Source organism: Anarhichas minor, unplaced genomic scaffold, assembly GCF_050575085.1.
Source record: "Anarhichas minor isolate MPS153535 unplaced genomic scaffold, ASM5057508v1 ptg000033l, whole genome shotgun sequence".
NCBI lineage: Eukaryota > Metazoa > Chordata > Actinopteri > Perciformes > Anarhichadidae > Anarhichas > Anarhichas minor.
In genome coordinates this window covers 4,990,409-5,010,200 of record NW_027466479.1, presented here as the reverse complement: position 1 = coordinate 5,010,200, position 19,792 = coordinate 4,990,409, and the positions used below count along the sequence as shown (strand labels likewise).

The 19,792-nt window shown below is 44.7% G+C and overlaps 1 protein-coding gene across 1 annotated transcript in view; it reads right to left on the bottom strand.

The window, feature by feature from the left end:
- Positions 1-10,730, bottom strand: part of pou2f2a (POU class 2 homeobox 2a) — a 60,623-nt gene extending 49,893 nt beyond the window's left edge. Inside the window, exon 1 of the mRNA XM_076106390.1 lies at positions 10,631-10,730. Coding sequence (XP_075962505.1) covers positions 10,631-10,730 — 100 coding nt within the window. The remainder of the gene's footprint in view (positions 1-10,630) is intronic.
- Positions 10,731-19,792: the final 9,062 nt, after the last annotated feature.

Here is a 19,792-nt window from a genome sequence, read left to right as displayed (position 1 = left end):
CTATTCATGCAAGCAGGGGGAACAACATCACTGCTCTTCAGGCTGGCACAAAAGACGCGCACTTCTGTATCGCACACAGCAGCAGCAGCAGCAGGCAGTCATGGACATTAGCTAACAGATAAGCACACACACACACACACACACACACACACACACACACACACACACACACACACCTGCTACAGTACGGCCTTCTATACACCCACAGAACATAGCATAACGTTTTCTCATTACAACTACAGTGCTTCTTAAATTTGACTACTTGATAAGTGACAAATGACTCAAAAGAATATCTAATATCTGGTCTACATCTCAACAAATTTCGCACAGGAGAAATTGTGCTTACAGACAAAAAGTCTGAAACTATCCCAATGAGTCCGTTGCTTTGTCTTACCGGCAGCAGAATGTTTAAAAAAACTAATATATTCAAGGAAGCTGGTGGACATAGGGGTCTTGTCCCGAAGACATACAGATGTTGTACTGGCTGCTGAGTTAATTTCTTGGTTCTTCTTATGCTGCGTTCAGGACAACTACTTTAAAAAAACTCGAGAAATCCATCGACCCTGACTTCACAAAAAAGTTTTCTGCGTCGGAAGTGCACATTGTGAATGGCAAACCATACAACTAAGCTGTATTACTTAAAATAATACATACTATCGTATGTAGAAAGCTGTTCTGCATGTAGATGGAGGTTAAAAGTAGTTGTGTAACAGACCACTGTCAATCCGTACAAATCCCCCCTTACAGTTTAACGTTCACCATCACAGTGTAAATAAAGTTTTACTGACGATCGTTATCCGACAATATTCAGTAAAATATGTGATCAGGACATCATTTATCTCTGATAATGTTACATTGTAAACAACCAATCCCTGTTTAAATTAATAGAAGGAGCGCTAGTAACGTTAGCAGCATCGCTAACGGCTAACGAACAAAGGTTCCGTTCGGTCACATTATGATGCGTTCAGGCTTTGTTCAGTGAAAATGAGTACTGGGCAAAGGTAAATTATAACGTTATCATGATGTGTTCAAATGTAATCTGTCAAATGTGGTGTTAGTGAGAAACTTCAATGAATCCAGTTGTTTGAAGGGGACGTTTTCACAGCAACATAAATAGATATTAGAGATGAATTATGAGCTGTTTACACTAGCTCTAAGCAGCTTATAATACGTCATTAAAAAAGATTTGTTTGAATCAATGAAAGTACAATCTTCTATTTCCCTATCATTTGAATTGTGTGTTTCTATGAAGAAACTATAGATGAGTATAACAAAGTAAAAGGATAACATTTAGAATCTTTGATGGTTTACTGACTTCAGAATGGTTGAAATGATTTTTGGGACGGATGTTGACTATAACAAAGAAAAAGGATCTGATTTTGAATTTTTGAACACTGACTAAATGATTTTTCAGGGTTTTGGTCAACAAAATCTGGAGCCTTGTATACCAGCTGCTATAACAAACAACAAATACAATTATCTGTATAAGCCGATTTGGCTCATTGACGATTAACAATCGGTATTGGCGGCAATAAAACCTGATCGAGGAATCTCTAAATTTGCTCCCTTTTTTTCTGCCTATCCGATCGGTGACTCAAAACCCTGATACGATCCCAAACCGTGAGTTTTGTGATCTGTTGCACGCCACCACACACCTCTGACTTTGTCTATAGTGTGAAATCTAATCATTCTGCTTAATTAGAAGGCGAGCAGCAGCCCAGACCTCAAGACCATCCGCCAATCAGTTGAACAGCCTTCAGGTCCGTCTCCCTCACCCTCACCCCTGTGTCCTCTTTTCTTTCCAACCGGTGGCACGCCGGGGCCAAGGTGGGGAATTATAAGGATGGAGGGAGGTATGAAGAGGAGCGCGAAGAGAAGGAATGCCAGCTATGAGACGAATGAATAGGCACGGGCTTCTTTATGGCAGTTATGTGCGCAGAGGAGAGGGCCTATCGACGGGCAGTGTGTCGGACAAAAGGGGGAGCGCACTGAGTGCATTCGATTACGGGCGTGCATCGGTGTTAAACCAAAAAGCTCCCCTGCTGTGCCCAGGATTCATTATTTAGTAGGGGTGTAAAATGGACACTGGCCTATACACACACACACACACACGGTACTAAGATGAGCCATCAGGCAAACACGGATTTACACACACACACACACACACCAGGAATAAGTACTCATAAGTACACTGGTACACATGTTTACACACCCGGAAATACCAGAAACATACTCACAAATAGCCACAAACACACACTAACACACGCGCACACACACACATTACGATTGCCGATTACAAACCCAAAGAGAGCGAGACACACGGGGGAGTCAAATATAGCCTGAGTACAGCCAATTTAGCCCGTAATGGTCTTTGTGACCATCAAGAGCACAAGACAAAGATGACTGTCCAATGGAAGGTGCACGTGTGTGTGTGTGTGTGTGTGTGTGTGTGTGTGTGTGTGTGTGGAGGAGGACAGTGTTTACTTAGATTCCTTTTCCTCCTATATGTGTGTGTCTAATGGCCTATGAATGTTTCCACGGTAACAATGACAGTTTGAGCTGGTTGGGTGGATCGACATACGGACAGCAGCGGAGGGGAAGCAGAGTTCAGGTGACCATTCCTGGTTATGGGTGGGGGGGTGGGTATTTTTTATTTCATATCCGCACAGCAGGTAGTGTCCGTAGTGTGAAATTACTTTTATCATCTACGTGTAGCAAAGACAAAAGGTTCCGCATGTGGGTGTGTGTTCCCTGCTGCAATCACAGTGTGTGTGTGTGTGTGTGTGTGTGTGTGTGTGTGTGTGAGAAGGTAATGTACAGAGAGTGTGTGTGTAAAGAGATAGATAAAATACACAGTAGCCTGGTATGAAGCTACTTACATTTGCCTTCAGTCACGTGGTGCGTGTGGGGTTTTATTTTTGCGGGACACATCTGCTGGCGCACAGGAAGTAACGCGTTCAATGCCTCCTGTTTATTCTGAATAAACTGAACATAATGATCTGGACAAATTCACTAAACTCAATAAATTCAATAAACGTACAGCAAGCTAGTGCTGGGCGGTACCGGTTTTAATTTCCCGTATGATATTCATTTTTCACACACCGTCATACCGGTGCACAGCCGAAACAACTGCTGTCACTCTTCAACAGGCAGCAGAATATATTGTTCGCCGCTAAGAGCGCTACGGTCGGAGCTAGTTGTCTTAAGTGTATTGAGAGGGACCTCTAATCATGGTTATAACTTTATAACACAACAATTAATAACCCACAACTAACGCTCTTTAACAGGGCAAAACACCACGACACAACAGTTTGTGACAAATAAACTAGGGCTGCAACTAACGATTATTTTAATAATCGATTAATCTGGCGATTATTTTTTCGATTAATCGATGAATCGGATATTAATGGGCCAAAAAAGGCGAGTGAATAATAACGTGTCTTTCGTCTTGCAAACTATACCACCCCTGCTTTACTACTGTTATTAATGAGCTAACGCTAACTTGTCATGCTTGTCAAGCTGGATAACGAGTAAACACCAGCACCAGAAGAGCTACTGGAGGGACGTTACGTTCCTCACTTCAAGACAGAACAAAAGTAGGATTCTGTAGTGACTAACGCTGCACTTGAACTCCCTTCCTCCTCATCAAGGACTCCAACATGTTTACGTTGTTGAATCAGGAAATAAATACTGTAGCCGTCTGTGTTCACCCAGAGCTCTACGATACCTCATATCAATAGAGACCGGACCAAACTATGTGCATAAATGTGTGTGTGTAAACCATATGGTACAAACAATGAATAGACGCTGCCGTATTTACGTCTACATGACGTTATTCTGAGTGTTGGTGGAGCTGCTACAATGTTAGCTTAGCCTAGCACCGATCGATCTGAGCTCCATTGAGAAGACAAGTAGCCTACAAATCGGCATCATTACGTAGTTACGGAGTCCCTTTTTGTCGGTTTATTGCCGTTAAATCACAGCCAAATCAGTTTATTTTGTGTTCATACAGCTGTAGTAAACAGCGACGTGTGGCTTGCTAGACACAGTGAATACACTTCGATAAAATCCATAGAGCTCCTCTGGACAATGTTATGAACCAGACATGACGGTGTTTAGTTTCCCGGGATATCTGTGACTTCCACAACACGTACTAAGCAGAAATAGGTTATTTTTTCCATGGTTAATGGCGGACAGTTGAACGGCTTTCAGGACGATAAGCCACGCCCCCTCTCCTGCGCGTCCTGCGCGAATGAACACAAATAGTCCCCGGCGAGACCGGCGGCGCGAATGGCGCTGAACTCAACTTTTTTTTTTTATACTCAAACATCTCCGCGACTTATTGAGTGGCGTAATAATCGCGCGACACAACGAATCGATAATGAAATTCGTTGCCAACTCTTTTAATAATAGATTTTTATCGATTTTATCGATTCGTTGTTGCAGCCCTAAAATAAACAATTTGTAACACTAATAATTGTCATTTATAAAATTACACCACCGAACGGCATGCTGGGTAGAGCTCGCTAGCTAGCCCGCTAGCACAACGGTCTGTTAACAGCTGGGAGAGGCTCCATCGCTACAGTAACGTTACATTAATGAACAGAAAAGAGCGATGCAGGATGAACAAAGACAGACCGGAGATGGACCGATAGAGTCTGTGCCCAAGAGAGGAGCTGTGCCGTCGGATTCAAGGCCGTCAACCAGTAACGTTGGCACGAGTGAAAGAGTGAAGCCAAAGGGTCACATATCGCTTGAAGAGGCATTTGCTCGAGGCACTGCATATGACAAGAAAAGCAAGCGGTGGAGCGACATTACGAACGCAATAACGATCCAGCTCTGCAAGGACATGGTCCCGCTACAGACAGTTGAGAAAGACGGGCTCAGAGCAATGATTAAAACACTGGATTCAAGTTACGTCTTACTGGGGCGACAATACTTCAGCCAAACTGCTATCCCAACATTATAGGAACAAACGAGCACACCCTATAGTAAGCAAAGCCTTTATACATGATGACATTAACATGTTTTTATATTCTATGTACTCCTGACAGTAGAGTAAGCCACTATAAACCTATATAAAAACACAGTCAAGGAGAAAAAATAATACCGTGATATACCGTGAAACTGCCAGAATCTTAAAAAATACCGTGATACAGATTTTTGGTCATACCGCATGTGTGAAAGTGAAATAGGTGTGCATGTGTGTGTGTGTGAGGGTAGTGCCGTGTGGGAACTGGTTTGTCAGCGGAGCCAATCTGTGTGCACGTTTCTTTGTGTGTGTGTGTGTGTGTGTGTAAACACTTTAATATCTGCATGTATGTATTTCAAACTACAGAGCAGATACATCCTCAGTTTGTATATGTGTGTGTGTGTGTGTGTGTGCAGAGCCCTGGGTGGGGGCGAGGCAGCTTAACACAATAAAGCATGTTGTATTGACATCTGTGTTGTGTCTATTGATTCCCCATTATGGAGCTAACAAACCCGCCTGGACGCTTTGTCATTCGCAATCACGTTAGCACCGGGAGTCACCGACGACGCGGCCCCTTTTAAAATCTGATCCATACACGTGTGCACACACACACCCACACACAAAAACACAAACGCAGGTGTCCTCACTTTTCTCGCATTCCTACACATTCGCGGCGATCGTTCCTGTCATCTAGCGCACCGGGTCCACCCACACACACCCACACACACACACCCACACACACACACACACACGCACATAAATGGAGTGGCGGGAGAATAGTCAATGCTGGCTAATCAATAGCGGTGGAAGGTTAAAACCACTCACACAATGGGCAGCCATGAGCTTGCGGTTTTCCAGATGAACCGCACATACCGGACAGATCCATAACTGACATCAACTCGCAATTATCGTCCACCTGTGCCTGCAGCGTGCACTCAAATTACCATAAATGCATGGATTTTTGTTCTTCCCAAACCAAAACATCTGCACTCTGCTGCAGACGCACAACTGTACACAGACCCGGCACAAATTCCTGCTTATGCACACCTCTTGCACACATGCTTTCCAACACATGATCATGCACACGCGCCGATAATGTATGTATGCAATCCACACGTGCACAGACGCATGGAAATAAAATGACGCTCCAACCTTGCACAAAACACAAATAAATCCGGGTACACACCCTTGCATGCAGGCTCATCCGCAAACACATGGACGGACGGACACACACACACACAGCCAATAAATCCAGGCACCGGGGCCTTTGCTCAGGCCCAGTTTGGTGTGGCCCAGACAACACAACCCCCTCCTGGGCACCGCAAGGTGAAGATACTGGGTGGGAGAGGAGGTAGTTATGGAGCAGCACGGAGCACTTTGTGTGTGTGTGTATGCGTGTGTGTGTGTGTGTGTGGGCAGGAGGCTGGGCTTTGAACTCTGCAATAAAAGTTCCTCTGCTCGGTTATTAAACAATAGAATAGGATGAAGTAGAGCAGCGGACGCACTGTTGCCACATCGCCTTATTGTTCCAGTATCTGTCGCTGTGCTCATTTGGATTTAACAGTCACGAGATTGTTGCTTTTTGTTTGTTTGGTTTGTTTTTCTGTGTGGTGTTTTTCATACCACCTGCATAAATATATTTGTCACAAGGCTCTCTGTGTTCTTCCGTGACTTTTCATCACTTTGCTTTGACTGTGTAAAGAGGTAAACTAACCAGAAAAGCAGACAGTAGAACAGAGCAGGTCGGACCAAAGAGAGTAAAAACCAACACAGTGCTGAAGAACTGCAGCTCGAGTAAGAGGCCTCTCGGAGTAGCGGCATAAATACCCCCCCCAATCCAGTCACGGGCCTTCTCTCTGTGAATTTGACAGCTCTCAGTTTTATGTGGGCCACGGTGGCCCTGGAGGATTTTACAGCAGTGTACATCAAATACAAAAAAGAGCATTTAGATTTCCTTTGTTGCGGTGCAGAGCAGCCACAGGTCACACACAGCAGAGCTAGACCGTCCGGTGACATCTCTGAGCCACACAAAGTAAAAGACAGAGAGACAAGGATCGGATGCTCAAGGTGAACGGAGGAGCGTCGGTCTCCGCTCTTCATCTGTAGTAGCTGGCCAGCACAGGTGTATTAATGAGCAGCGAACGAGAAAGAATTCAATGAGGGGCAGCGCTTCAGTGCCTCCCCTCCGGTCTCGTTTCTTTAATTCCAGCTTGTTTACAGTCGACATGGATGAGATGCCAATCGTGAATTTTAAACATGACTTCAAAAGTGAATGTATCAAAAAACAACAGAAACACAGCAACAAATGTGTTCTATTACTACTGGTCTTAAAAATCAATGCATGGACTTCGGTTTCAGGCGGTATGATATTTTTACTCAACCGCAACGACAAACGCCAAAAACGTAAAGTCAAAAAATAAATAAATAAGCTCTTAACCCGGTGGGTTTTTTTCTGCATACGTAAGGAGTTAAAGGGTCCACTGACTGTAATAATATCTGCAGTCCTGTAGCAGCACAGTCAGCTGGTTTAATATCGGTGTCATCATCTAAAACAATTAAAATGCCTTTTTATTTCAGTACTCGCAGATATTCAGCTAAACTTTTCCATTGGTACAGATCCACACACAGTTGTAATATTTCCACTAGTAGAGGGAGCTTCTAAAGCAGAATGTAGACTGATGGGTTTCCTTTAACAGTAGTAGCTAATAAAGCGACCCAGCTCATCGACTCAGGTGACAGTAAACAGCCTAATATATATTACTGGGCGATTAAGTGAAAAGATAAAACATCTCCTCCCTCCGATAACAAATGCAATCCGGTGACTGTTTCACCGCGGCGATGGGTCCGAGGCCCGGCTGAGCTGAGGCCAGCAGTCTCCACGGCGTGGTGTTAAAGAGTCGAGCTGACAAAACCCCCATAAGCCCTCGCTTTAGATCCACTGTAGAACCACTGTCTGCTGTTTAGGACCTCTCTCTCCTCCTCCTCCTCCTCCTCTCTCTTCCTCCACTGAACCTCACTCACCTCATCTTACACTTGTGACACCCCCGTCTTTGCTCACACACTGATGCAAACACACCCGGATATGTGCGCACACACACACACGCCGCTTACAGGTGCAGGCAATCGTACAGATGCACACCTTGGTCAAAGGCGCAGATCAGAGAGAGAGACAGAGAATTGTGGGTAACAGACTTAGCTAAAGTGGCTTATGGGGCCCCGGCCAAATCACACCAGGCAAATCCAATTCAACATCCTCCCCTGACCATGGGGAACGAGAGAGAGAGAGAGAGAGAGAGAGAGAGAGGGTTTGCATTTTACTGAAAAGGCTTTTGAGTCAAGTGAATACTTCACAGAAAGGAGAGAGAGAGAGAGAGAATGAGAAACAGGGGGATTGTGACTTTCTTTCTCTCCACAGATCAAGGATGAAAGTCGGAGGAAAAGTAGAAGGAAGACAAAACGGACGGGGAGATGAGGGGATGAGTGTCGGCCTTTGATCCCCTACTGAGTTTTATTTCTCTCGTGCGTATTGTGGCTGCTTTATCACACCAACAATGTTTACATTTTTTTTTTTAAAGCATCCCGCACTTTTAAAAACTGGAGGAAAGACGCACGAGGGAAGACGACTTGCTAGCTTGTGTTTTCTACTCGTTTGTTATTCACTTGCTCCGCGTGTTCGTTCAAACGATGGATTCTCATCTGTTTATTCATTCTTTCACTCGCTTTCATTAACTTGCTGGTTCTTCCAGCTGTTAATTCGCTAACCGACACTTTCAACCTTCTCATTCATCATTTATTATTTATGTATGCACTCGCTCATTCCGCCGTTAGTTCACCCCCCCCCCCCCCCTAGCCTCCACCTCTACTTCTCTTGTTGTGTCTTTCGCTTCCATTTCTTTAAGGGCCGACATAGATATTGCCCCCCTATCCACCCCCACCACGTCAGAGCCTCCAGGAGCAGCTCTCATTAAAGCCTGGACCGGTTTTCTCCTCCTGACACCTAGGTGATAGCCTAAGTTAGCCCTGCACGGCACGGCTCGCCGTACACACCTAACCCCCCCACCACATCTGTCGTTTGGAAATTTCCTCCTGGATAGATACAGTCAGCAGGGGACATAGGGGGGGAGGCACCCCGCTCTAAACATGCAGACACACTTCAGCACACGCATACGGTCTGTGTTGAAACAGGTCACTCTGCCAAGTGTTAGAAGTCCCACAGGTGGAAAGAAGAAAACGACATCAGTGAAAAGGAAAGCTAATACACTGACAGAAGAATACATTTTCTTTTTCTGTCCATCTGGTGCTATAGTTCTTTTTTTGTATAAACACGTTACTGTCGGCTCTATTATGGCTATAATAATAATAATAATATCACAGACACAGCCCTTTAGGAATATTACAGGAACATTATAGTGAGATGGAAATAAAAATACATAAACTGCTGCCCTTTATTGACCACACTGCAAGTCACTAAAGCAATATCAGAGTGATCACAGGGTATTAAGGCCCATAGAGGCATGATACGCTCCTGATAACCAACTATTGATTGACAAACTCGCTGCGAGTCCCCGCAGTGATGGGCCAATTATAGGAATATTAGTGTCACCATCATCATTAAAGTTAAGGTTTGTTTTTTGTGTGATAAATATGTTAACTTTATTTTGACAGAAATTTGAATTTCAATCACGTCATCTCCAGTAAAGACAAACTTTCTCCCTCAGCCAACTTTACTGTACTGTACTGTTTTCTCAGCGCGGCCCCCTGTCGGAGATCAATACCTAGTAATCGATAGGTGACCGTGAATATTCCAGCCCAACCTGGCCGAGGAGGACTGAAGGAGAGGAGAGGAGAGGAGAGGAGAGGAGAGGAGGCAGATGGAATGAAGGTCGAGATGGATGGATTGCCACGAATGAAAGAGGAGAAGCCGAGGGTGCCTCTCTGTGTGATGGATGCTAATGAGCCGAATATTCATGCATCCAATTTTGCGCGTTTCACATTTTGGATTCAAGTAAGTATCTCAATTAAACTCTCTGCCTTGTTAATGATAAATGCAGTTCATTTCTCTCTGAGGAGATACAACAGGAAAGATGGCAACAGGAAAAGAAAAGTGCTTTTGGGGCTGAAATATTTAGTCTTTGGATTCTTCTTCAGAAAAGGATGCACCTTTTCACGTGTTTGTGTAATTTGGAGCAAAGCAGAATAAAACTAATCACAAGAAGAGCATTAGTGATTTTGGGGAGAAGTTGATTAGAATTTCATACAAATCAAACAAATCAATTTAAACAGCTCAGCAGATTCTTTCTTTCTTAAAGAAATAACATCTGAAGCATTTTTTTAAGACATTACGTTTTGGGGTGCATATCTTTCAGCTTTAAAAAAATGACTTGAAAATATAAATGGAAAAGAATGCTTGATGTGAGTTGTATGTTGTAAAATATAGAGAGGATAAAAAATATCAATGGAATCATGAGATGTAGCCAAGTTTATTGGCCCGTTATTACATTTCAGATAAACCAGATAAGATTGGGATGTTGTGTGTAATTAAATCTACCGGGTTAGAAATAAAAAGAGATTAACTAAAGATTAAAAAACGGGCTTTATTCTTTGTGTGGGTGCACAGTGGAGATTAGAAATGGCCCAGTAGGAAAAAGAGTCTCTTACCGGGGCTGGACCGCGGAGCCAGCGAGGACTTGAGTCTCCAGGCGCTGAAGTCGGACGCTGTTCTCTGAAAGACGAAGGGGACCGGCAGGGGGACAAACATGGTCCTCTGTCGACCTGGGGTTCGGGGTTAGTTTGTTTTTTTGTTATTCTACTCTCACTTTTCTTATTTTCTCATCCGTCGTGCTTCCGTTGATCTTTGGCCAGTTCTTCGTATGCTTTCCAGGTTTGTGGAGAGCCGGTTGTAAACGACGTTTGGATGGTTTAAAAAAAACAATTTGGCTTTTTCCTTCCGTGGATCGAGTCCGTGTCTCAGCGGATTCACATCTCAATGTTGTTATTGTTTAGAGATTTGTGCGGCTCCGGGATTCCACACGGATATCACGGTCTCCCCTTTACTTGCGTCTTCTCGGAGTCAACTAGTCCAACACACACACACACACACACACACAGATACACGCACGCACGTATACACGGCGAGGTGCGGGGCGCGCAGCTATAAGCTTTGAGTGGACGATGTAAAGCTGTTATCGGTATGCAGGCTAATACGGGCTGGACGGTGGCTGACACCCGTTCTCATCGCACCCACGTGAATGTAGCGCAGTCGGTGCTTCCCGTCTTAGCCGCTCTCCATTGGACGTGTAGCGCAGACACAGCTGGACTCCATTTATTGTGTCCAGACAGTTGTGCGTAAAGACCGCGGCGGCTCTCCGTTTCCGTCTCTCCTCCTCGGCCCGGGTCTGCTTTGGTTTTGGGGTTGCGCAAAAAAAAAAGATGGGTTCCTCCTCCCCGGCACTGGCATGAAAAGTCTCAAACAAAAACACACTGTCCAACCGGTGAATCCTCCGGTACAGAGAAACGAGGAGGGGTGGGGGGGGTGGGGGGACTGTCCGGGTAGAGTTGCTTCTTTAATTTTTGGTTCTCGTAAAGATTTGGTTTAGTAGCTGGCTGGTTTATTGGAGAATACACGCACACAAAGCGACACGATATTCGGTAAAAAAAGATGGAATAATCAAATCATAAAGTAAGGCTACGCGGGCACCTCCTGTCTGACTTTCGCTCCTCCCTCTCCTCCCCTCGCTGTTTCTTCCTCTCTCTCTCGCTCTCTCGCTCTCTATACCGCGGGTCACTAATTACAGCAACAAATCGATAGATAAATAAATGAATAAATCCATATCAATAAGTACACCTGTCGTCTGCTTTCCTCCTCCAATGAAGCAGGGAAAAAAAGAGGAGGGAGAGGGGGGGGCGAGATGATACCCCCTTTTTTTCTTTCTTTTTACGCTGTAGTGTCTTTTCTTTGGCTCTGCTCCGTGTCTCTCTCTTTCTCTTTCTCTCTCCACCCGTCTTCTGTGTGTATCCTACGCGTGTGTGTGCGCACGGATCCGCGTTCCCTCCGTTTATTGTGGGAACCCCGGTGGTTTTCGGTCCTTCGACGCGCAGCCTGAACGTACTCTGGCACGGCGAAGCGCTGCGTCCGGGGAGACAGACAGATACCCAGCCCCCCACTTTTTTTTTTTTTTTACCCCCCCCCCATCTCCCTCTACCCCCTCACCCCGACACATATGCACATATACGCAGCACATACACACGGCCCCACTTTCTCTGTCCATTTTATTTCAGCGCACATTTGAACATTTGAACGTTTTATTGTTTCTGATCTGTATTAAAGTTTGACATATGATACACATGTATGTACAATATATTTCATGAACGGGATTCACTCTCCAATAGTCCATGTTGAATTACTAGTGTTTAAAAAAATACACACACACATACTCTCGCGCCCTTTCTCTGCCTACTGTGATCTCGTACACGACGATCACGGATCCGGCCAATTGAACCTCTGATTACTTCATTATAATGAAGCCAATAATCACATCATCGCCGGCCTCCGAAAAAATCGATCGCCTCTTCACAATGTGCAGACATGAATTCAAAGAGGAGGGGGGGACCTTTGATGTATATTTCTGCAGGTGGATCTCTCCCTCTCATATAGATTTACGTGGGTCTGGCTAACGCAAGGTCACCTGCAGCACTCAACTAATTTATTTCTTTTTTCCTCCACCCCCCCCCCCCCCCCCCCCCCCCCCCCATCACAGAGGTGAATAACCAAAAGCCTGCAAGAGCCACGGGTGTTAAATTAGTAATTATATTTGGGGCTCGGGAAGGCTACGTGAGTGCGTGTGTGCGTAAAATGTCAGTTGCGCTGAATCTAAATTGACTGTTTTTCCTATTAAAGGGTCGGTGAAAAGGTTGTAGTTGCCGTGGTGAGTGGAACCTGTGTCTGTGTGTGTGTGTGTGTGTGTGTGTGTGTGTGTCCGACGGAAGGTTGCCTCCCGGCCAGCAGTCCTCTCCTCTCCATGCTCCACCCGGCTGTCAAACGCGCCGCCCCGATCTGCGCTCTGCATTTACACTCCAGATTATCGCTCACATGGATTTTTTTAAATAGAAAAATCTATAGGCTAAATATCGCAGTCAATAAAAGAAAATAGAGCGAACCACACACACACACACACACACACACACACACACACACACACACACACACACACACACAAACCTATAACACTCTGAGGTGGGACTGAGCTGTTAATAAGTTATCGATCAATTATGGCCCTCGTATATGGAAAGGCCTCGGGCTCTTTGCCAATGCTAATGTCTATGCAGGGAGAGAAAGGAGACGTCAAATATAAACTGTCATCAGGAGCTTCCTGATCCATGGCCTCTACTCCAACTACTACTCCTCTTTTAGTAATACCACTTTAATAATGTGTCTACATGTATATACTACTAATATGTATTTATACTACTAACACTGTGACTGACCACTACTGCTGCAGCCTCTACTCCAACTATATTCCTCTTTTAGTAATACTACTACCACTTTTATAACGTGTTTCTCCTGCTTCTACTATTACAACTATAGTAGGCCTACTCTTAGTGCTACTAATGCCGTTATGTCTAGTATGTATACACTGCAACTACTGCTGCTACTACAGTACTTCTTCTCAAACCTGTGTCCTGTTTCGGAACATGTCCGTTACCCGCTGTAGCTTTTGATGTCATGTATGCACAGACACACGTCACATCACAAAGGGACCCCCCCCCGTCATAAAAAAATCCCACTCCCCATTGACAGATGACATCCGCGTGTCCAACGAGCAAGAGAGGGAGGAAAAAGAAAGGGCGCGAGAGGAGGAGGAGGAGGAGGAGCCGTATAAAGAAGCGACCGGTTGTCCCTCCAGAGCCCCCCTCTCCGCGCCAGGGTCGAGCGCAGAGGAGCCCCGATCCAAACTCCTTCCAGACAAAAGCAATTATTTCTTGTAGAATATAGTGTGTTTTGTGCGTCCGTCGCGGGGAGGGGAGGGGAGTGAGGGGGAGTGGAGGGGTGCGCAGATTTGAAGGAGAGGTGAAAAATATGGCGCACGGAGGGCCTCATCAATAGCAATATGTTCTTTTCCCCTTCTGTTATATCTATCCTTTTATAACTTCTCTGCAACCTGCTGCGGTTGCTTTGTCCGACATCGTGGGCTTATGGGCCATAGCGGACTTCTGATCACACACACACACACACACACGAACAGACAGCTGTATAAAAGGAGCCATAAATAGATTCCGCCCTTTTATCGTTAATCCCAAACCTGTTGTTTTCTGTATCCAGCTTTGAAACTATAGTAAACTATAATGATATTTAATTAAATATTTCATAGTCAGCGTAGAGACTTTATTTATGATTTATAATGAGATGACTGGTTCAACTGCAATCTACACACACACACACACACACACACACACACACACACACACAGTCTCCAATTAAGACATCTATATCCTATAAAAGCATGGAATCAAAAGTTTGTCGCATAAAGTAACATATTTTTTTAAAATTACATTTGTATTATAGTATCCCATCAGTAGCCTTTACTATTTTTCCAAAAAAAAATACAAACATATCTCAAGAAAACCAGAATGTGACTGCTATAAGTGAACGCATCCTTTTCGGTGCGGGAAGTCTATCGCAGAATTAGATCTTATTGCTCTCTATCTGTCTGCTCCGTGTGTGTGTGTGAGAGAGAGAGAGAGAGAGAGAGAGAGAGTTCATTGTTAAATGGCAGTGTCATGTTGACAAACGAGTTGGTTGAATTAAATTCTCCCTCATCAATAACAAGAGGGGGCCCAATCAATACCGGCTTACAATTATATCACCGCCTACCCCTCTGCTACCGCTGTAACCACACACACACACACACACACACACACACACACACACACACACACAACACACACTAAGAGATAGCGCGCGCAAGATGGAAGAATCATTACCTCGCTGAAACATCGGGCCTAATAGACACTAAAATATTCACACACACACACACTAAAGAGGAGAGAGTTATTACTTTGGTGTTACATGGATTATTATAAACACACTCCTGCACACACTAAACACAGAGGGGAATCATTCATGAGACAGTGACCCTAATAAACACACACATTATTTTTAGCACCTGACATTTGATCTATTTTCTCTCTCTCTCTCTCTCTCTCATTCTCGGTCTATGCGTCTCTCCCTTTCTTCTCGCGGCCTGACTAAGTAATCAATGCTGACAGATCGTCAATAGGCCGGTCCGGGCCTTGCCAATACCTCTCCTACATATCCATTATTCCTCTTAAGGCCGTGGAGGACGAGCACAGAGGAGAGTAAAACACGACGCTGTCGATACGCCACCTTGATGCGATCATCGAGGCGGAATCGATGCTCTTGCTTACAGCTCGTGAGCTCGCTGGGAAATCACGGCCGGCGTGGAAATCGGTTTGCGAATACGTATTTCTCTCTCGCTGGATGTCTTCCTGTGTTTCTTATCTTCATAAGCCGGGGGATTTTTTTTTCTTCTTTTTTTCATGCATATTCTCTTTCATTGTTCGCATAATTTTATTTTGACTTTGAAAATTGGCTGAATTTCCCGGTGTCGGTGTTTCACACATGTTCTGCATCCTATTTCATCCTGGATTGGTTGTAATGGATTAAAGATGTGAGATGTGAGGGAGGGGGACGGAGGGCAAGGGGGCATTATCGCCTTTTTTGTGTGCGCGCACACACACACACACACACACACACACACACAGATTCACGTGCTGGTACACGCACAGACACAAATGTATGTACATGCTTAGCAGCACACGCATGCAAACACACTGTAACGAGCAGGAAAGCACGGACACACCGGACCGACACACTCGTGCAAGATAGTCACGTACATGCAAACGCACCGTAACATGCACGAATACACGAAAAAGTATACACACACACACACACTCAAGACTCTGGCTATCGTGCTCAGAGAGGCCCAAACAGCTTAGCTTAGCACAAATGCAGCATCAAGGCTCGAGGTAATGCCGATGACATGGATGGAGCTTTCCAGCCCGTGCAGCCTGGAGTGTGTGTGTGTTAGTGTGTATGTGTGTGTGTCCGTTGTAGACGTGGGGGGAGATGAGAGCCTTAAACACTGAGAGGATCAGACCCGACTCTCCTGGACACCATGGAATACGATCAAGAGGAAAGAGAGAGTGTTTGTGTGTGTGTGTGTGTGTACGAGAATGTTAGCAAGACATAACTGCAAAAAAAAAACTACAAATTTGAGACCTGAAAGGTGTTTAAAATGTCGTCTTTCTTCAAGTATTCTGGTGCTGAATTAGCATTTCATACAGTAACGCTGAATATATTCAAAGTTAACAAATTTGATCAAAATGTTCCTGTAAAACAGATTTAAACTTTGAAGCGAATTCTTTCAAAATAAGGCAGAAACAGCTGTCTGACCCAAAGACATATTACTGTTCATATTAATATTGTATTTGCTAAGTTATATTTGTTGTATGTGAAGCAAGGAGAGGTTTCTCCATTTAAAATATATTCCTTAAATTATGGAGTAACAACCAAAGATTCCTTAGGACCTTTTCTGTCTCCAACACAGACACAGACACACACACACACACACACACACACACACACACGCCTGCATCTTATTCACACACATTATTATTATCTTATAATCCCTTTTCTTGTAGTACATAAACACCATCGACTCAAGTCTCAAATCTCTTTTTTCTCTGCATCTTTTTTCCCCATGTTTACTCTCTATCTGCTTCCCTCTCTCCGTCTTCCCCTCACTCGCTCTAACACACACGCACACACATGTTCGGCCCGTGTGGTGTTCATGGAGAGAAAGAGAGAGACAGACACACAGTGTGTGTGTGTGTGTGTGGGTAGATTTAGAAGCGAGGATCAATGAGAAATGTAGAAATCAATGCACTTAGCAGTGGGAAATCAATGGGGCCTAATCGGGATGCCAATGGCACAAGTCAAAACAATTAACAAGGAAGAAAAATGTTTAACAACCCCCCACCACCTCCCCCCACCCACTGCTTACACAGAGGCCGAGGAGAGACGGAGGGAGGAGAGAAGTAGAGAAGTAGAGAGGGCTGCAGTACACAATTAAATGCATTTACCTTGTAAACTAACTGCCTGCAGGGTTGCAGGTTTGAATCCAGGTCCATCAGCTCATGCTACTCAGCTCACTTTCAAGACCAGGTCACTCACAGTGATCTGTAAGAAAGAGGGAGGAAGAACACAATGATCAAAGAAGAAGGAATACAATTCAGAAGTAAAGAAAGAAAGTGCCAAGTCACAACAAGCTGATCAGAGGACTTAACCAGTCGGAGGTTTTAATCTCGCTCATTGAGGTTGATAGAAACATACACCTTGCCATCAGAATAGCTGCTAATCCGTGGTGGTAGCAGGCTAAGCTAGGTACCGAAGATGCTCCTGTCCCAACCATGTCCAGTTCTTCCTGGGGGATCCTAAGACCAGATGGGAGCACAAATCTTCCGACTTAGACCCCAGGGTTTCGTTCCCCAACAGGAAGAGGGCAATCAAATGTTTTTAGGCAGCGGATGGTGGAGGATGCTCTGAGGAAACCAGCAGAGCTACGTTACCCTCCACTCTTTTGGCTTCTTGGCTGCTAACTAACTCTGACGTTAAAAGTCCTCCGACTGCTGACTCTAGAGTTCCCCGGGACAATTCTAAAAAAGCAGCCTCTATCCAAATTCCACATGCAACTTTCTGAGATCAACCCACCAAGGCCTTTACCTTCCCTTTCACCTGACGGGTTACACACTAGACTTTTAGACCTGACTTTGTGGGCGGCCCCATACTGAGCCTGACCAGGCCCTTTTGGTACAAGCATGGCCACCAGGTGCTCACCTGCCCGCACCATTCCAAGGCCCGATTCCAGAGTGGTTCTGGGCTGCACCAGGAGCTCTTGCACCCCCCGACAACACAAACACGACTCCCACGCGCACCCTCGAACCACTCCAACACAATGAGCTGGCAGTCCATTGAGGGGAGTCTGTCCGTCACATTCTACTCAAACCAGATTCAGCACATCCAGCAACATTCTGACAAGTTGTAGTACGTTTTTAACTATTGTACATATTGTATCATTTGTATTATTCTTGGATGCCCAACTACATCAGGCAAAACTAGCCTTTCAGCTAACTCAGGTACTGCACATTTACAGTTGGTTGAATGTTGAGTCCCTTTTCAAAACAACATAGGCTTTAAAGGTTGCTCTGAATAATTTGCACAATTAAATTCTTATGATATTTGACCGACCACGGCTGCTTTCTCTGTGAGGAACAAAGACTAAAAATGTTTGACAGCCACCTTTCAAGTCAACAGAAGGTGAAGGTTTCGGGTCGAGTGTTCGCTTCAACGTGCCGATGGAGATGAAAAGGTAGCGGAAGCATCAGGAGTGGGGCAGAGCAGGTATAGGGAGGGAGAGGGAAGCGGTTTTGTTAGATGCCTCCCGCAACTCATAAAATCTGTCAATAAAAATATTTCTCACTAAAAAGAATTGAGTGATGGAGATGACACCGCCGCGCGGCACAAATATAGCCGGTGGCACGCTGGGAGACAGACAGAGGGCAGGTAGGTAGCGAGAGGAGAGCCATAGAAATGTAGAGAGAATCTGAAGGTATGGCAAGGCCACATGCCATAGGACTGCGGTCGGGTTTTGTGTGTGTGTGTGTGTGTAGTGGGGAGGCGTCGGTGGGGTTGATCTGGGGCCAATCAATAGCGGCAGGGCCCTCTTACGACCCCTGAGTTCCTCCTGGCTTGGCTGGCAGGCTGGAAATCAATGGACCGGGCCCATAACTCAGGATGGTGTGTGGATTAGTGAACTGTCAACTAATCAGAGAGTAACTGAATCTGACACCGCAGCTATTAACCTATCGATGTGACACTTGGCACTGACACACGTTTACACACACACACACACACACACACATATATATATATATGTATGTATTGACGAACACACACGCGTATGTAAATACCTGATACGCACACGTTTACTTTCTGGTGGGATGTACAGTACAGTACAGTCTCATGTAGAGACTTGGATCGAATGTGTATTCACACAGACACGCTGGTGTCATGGTTGGAAGAATTAAAACAGTCAGCGATTAATGCGACATCGTACACACAGACTAGGGGATGAATTATTCGGAATATCGGAGTGTAAATCAGGCCACAAAAATCCATCAATAACAAAAAACATTCAGTGAATTGAGCGAAAACGTGGTGACACATTACTATAACCCCTATGTATAATAAATGGTTTATAGCACACTATAATGTAAGCAAACACAAGTGTATTAGTGTATTGTTGTAACTGCGGAGGCTGGCGTATAAACAGATAAAGGACAAGTACGGTAAAACACAGGTGTAAATATTAGAGGTGGACGATATAATAACAATAGTTTGGAGCAGGAAAGAGACGATTAATATGAATCTCGAACTGAACATCAAACTCAAAGTGATGTCATTATTAAATTAATCTGGAGCTTAATATCAAACCAACCATAAAATAATCCAGGTGAGAGCATTAGAATGGAAGGTTTCTCACTGCCACATCAGCTGGAGTTCATAACGTGTCTTACTTCTGTCAGTGACTTTTGAATTAAACAGTATTTTTGTCACTGAGAATTGAATCATTAGTAAGAGAACACCCTGAAGTGAGATTTGGTGGATTACGTTTTTGGAATATGTTCTATTTGTTCTGCGGATTATGACTGGCCAGGGTTACTTCTATTGCTAACCGTTAC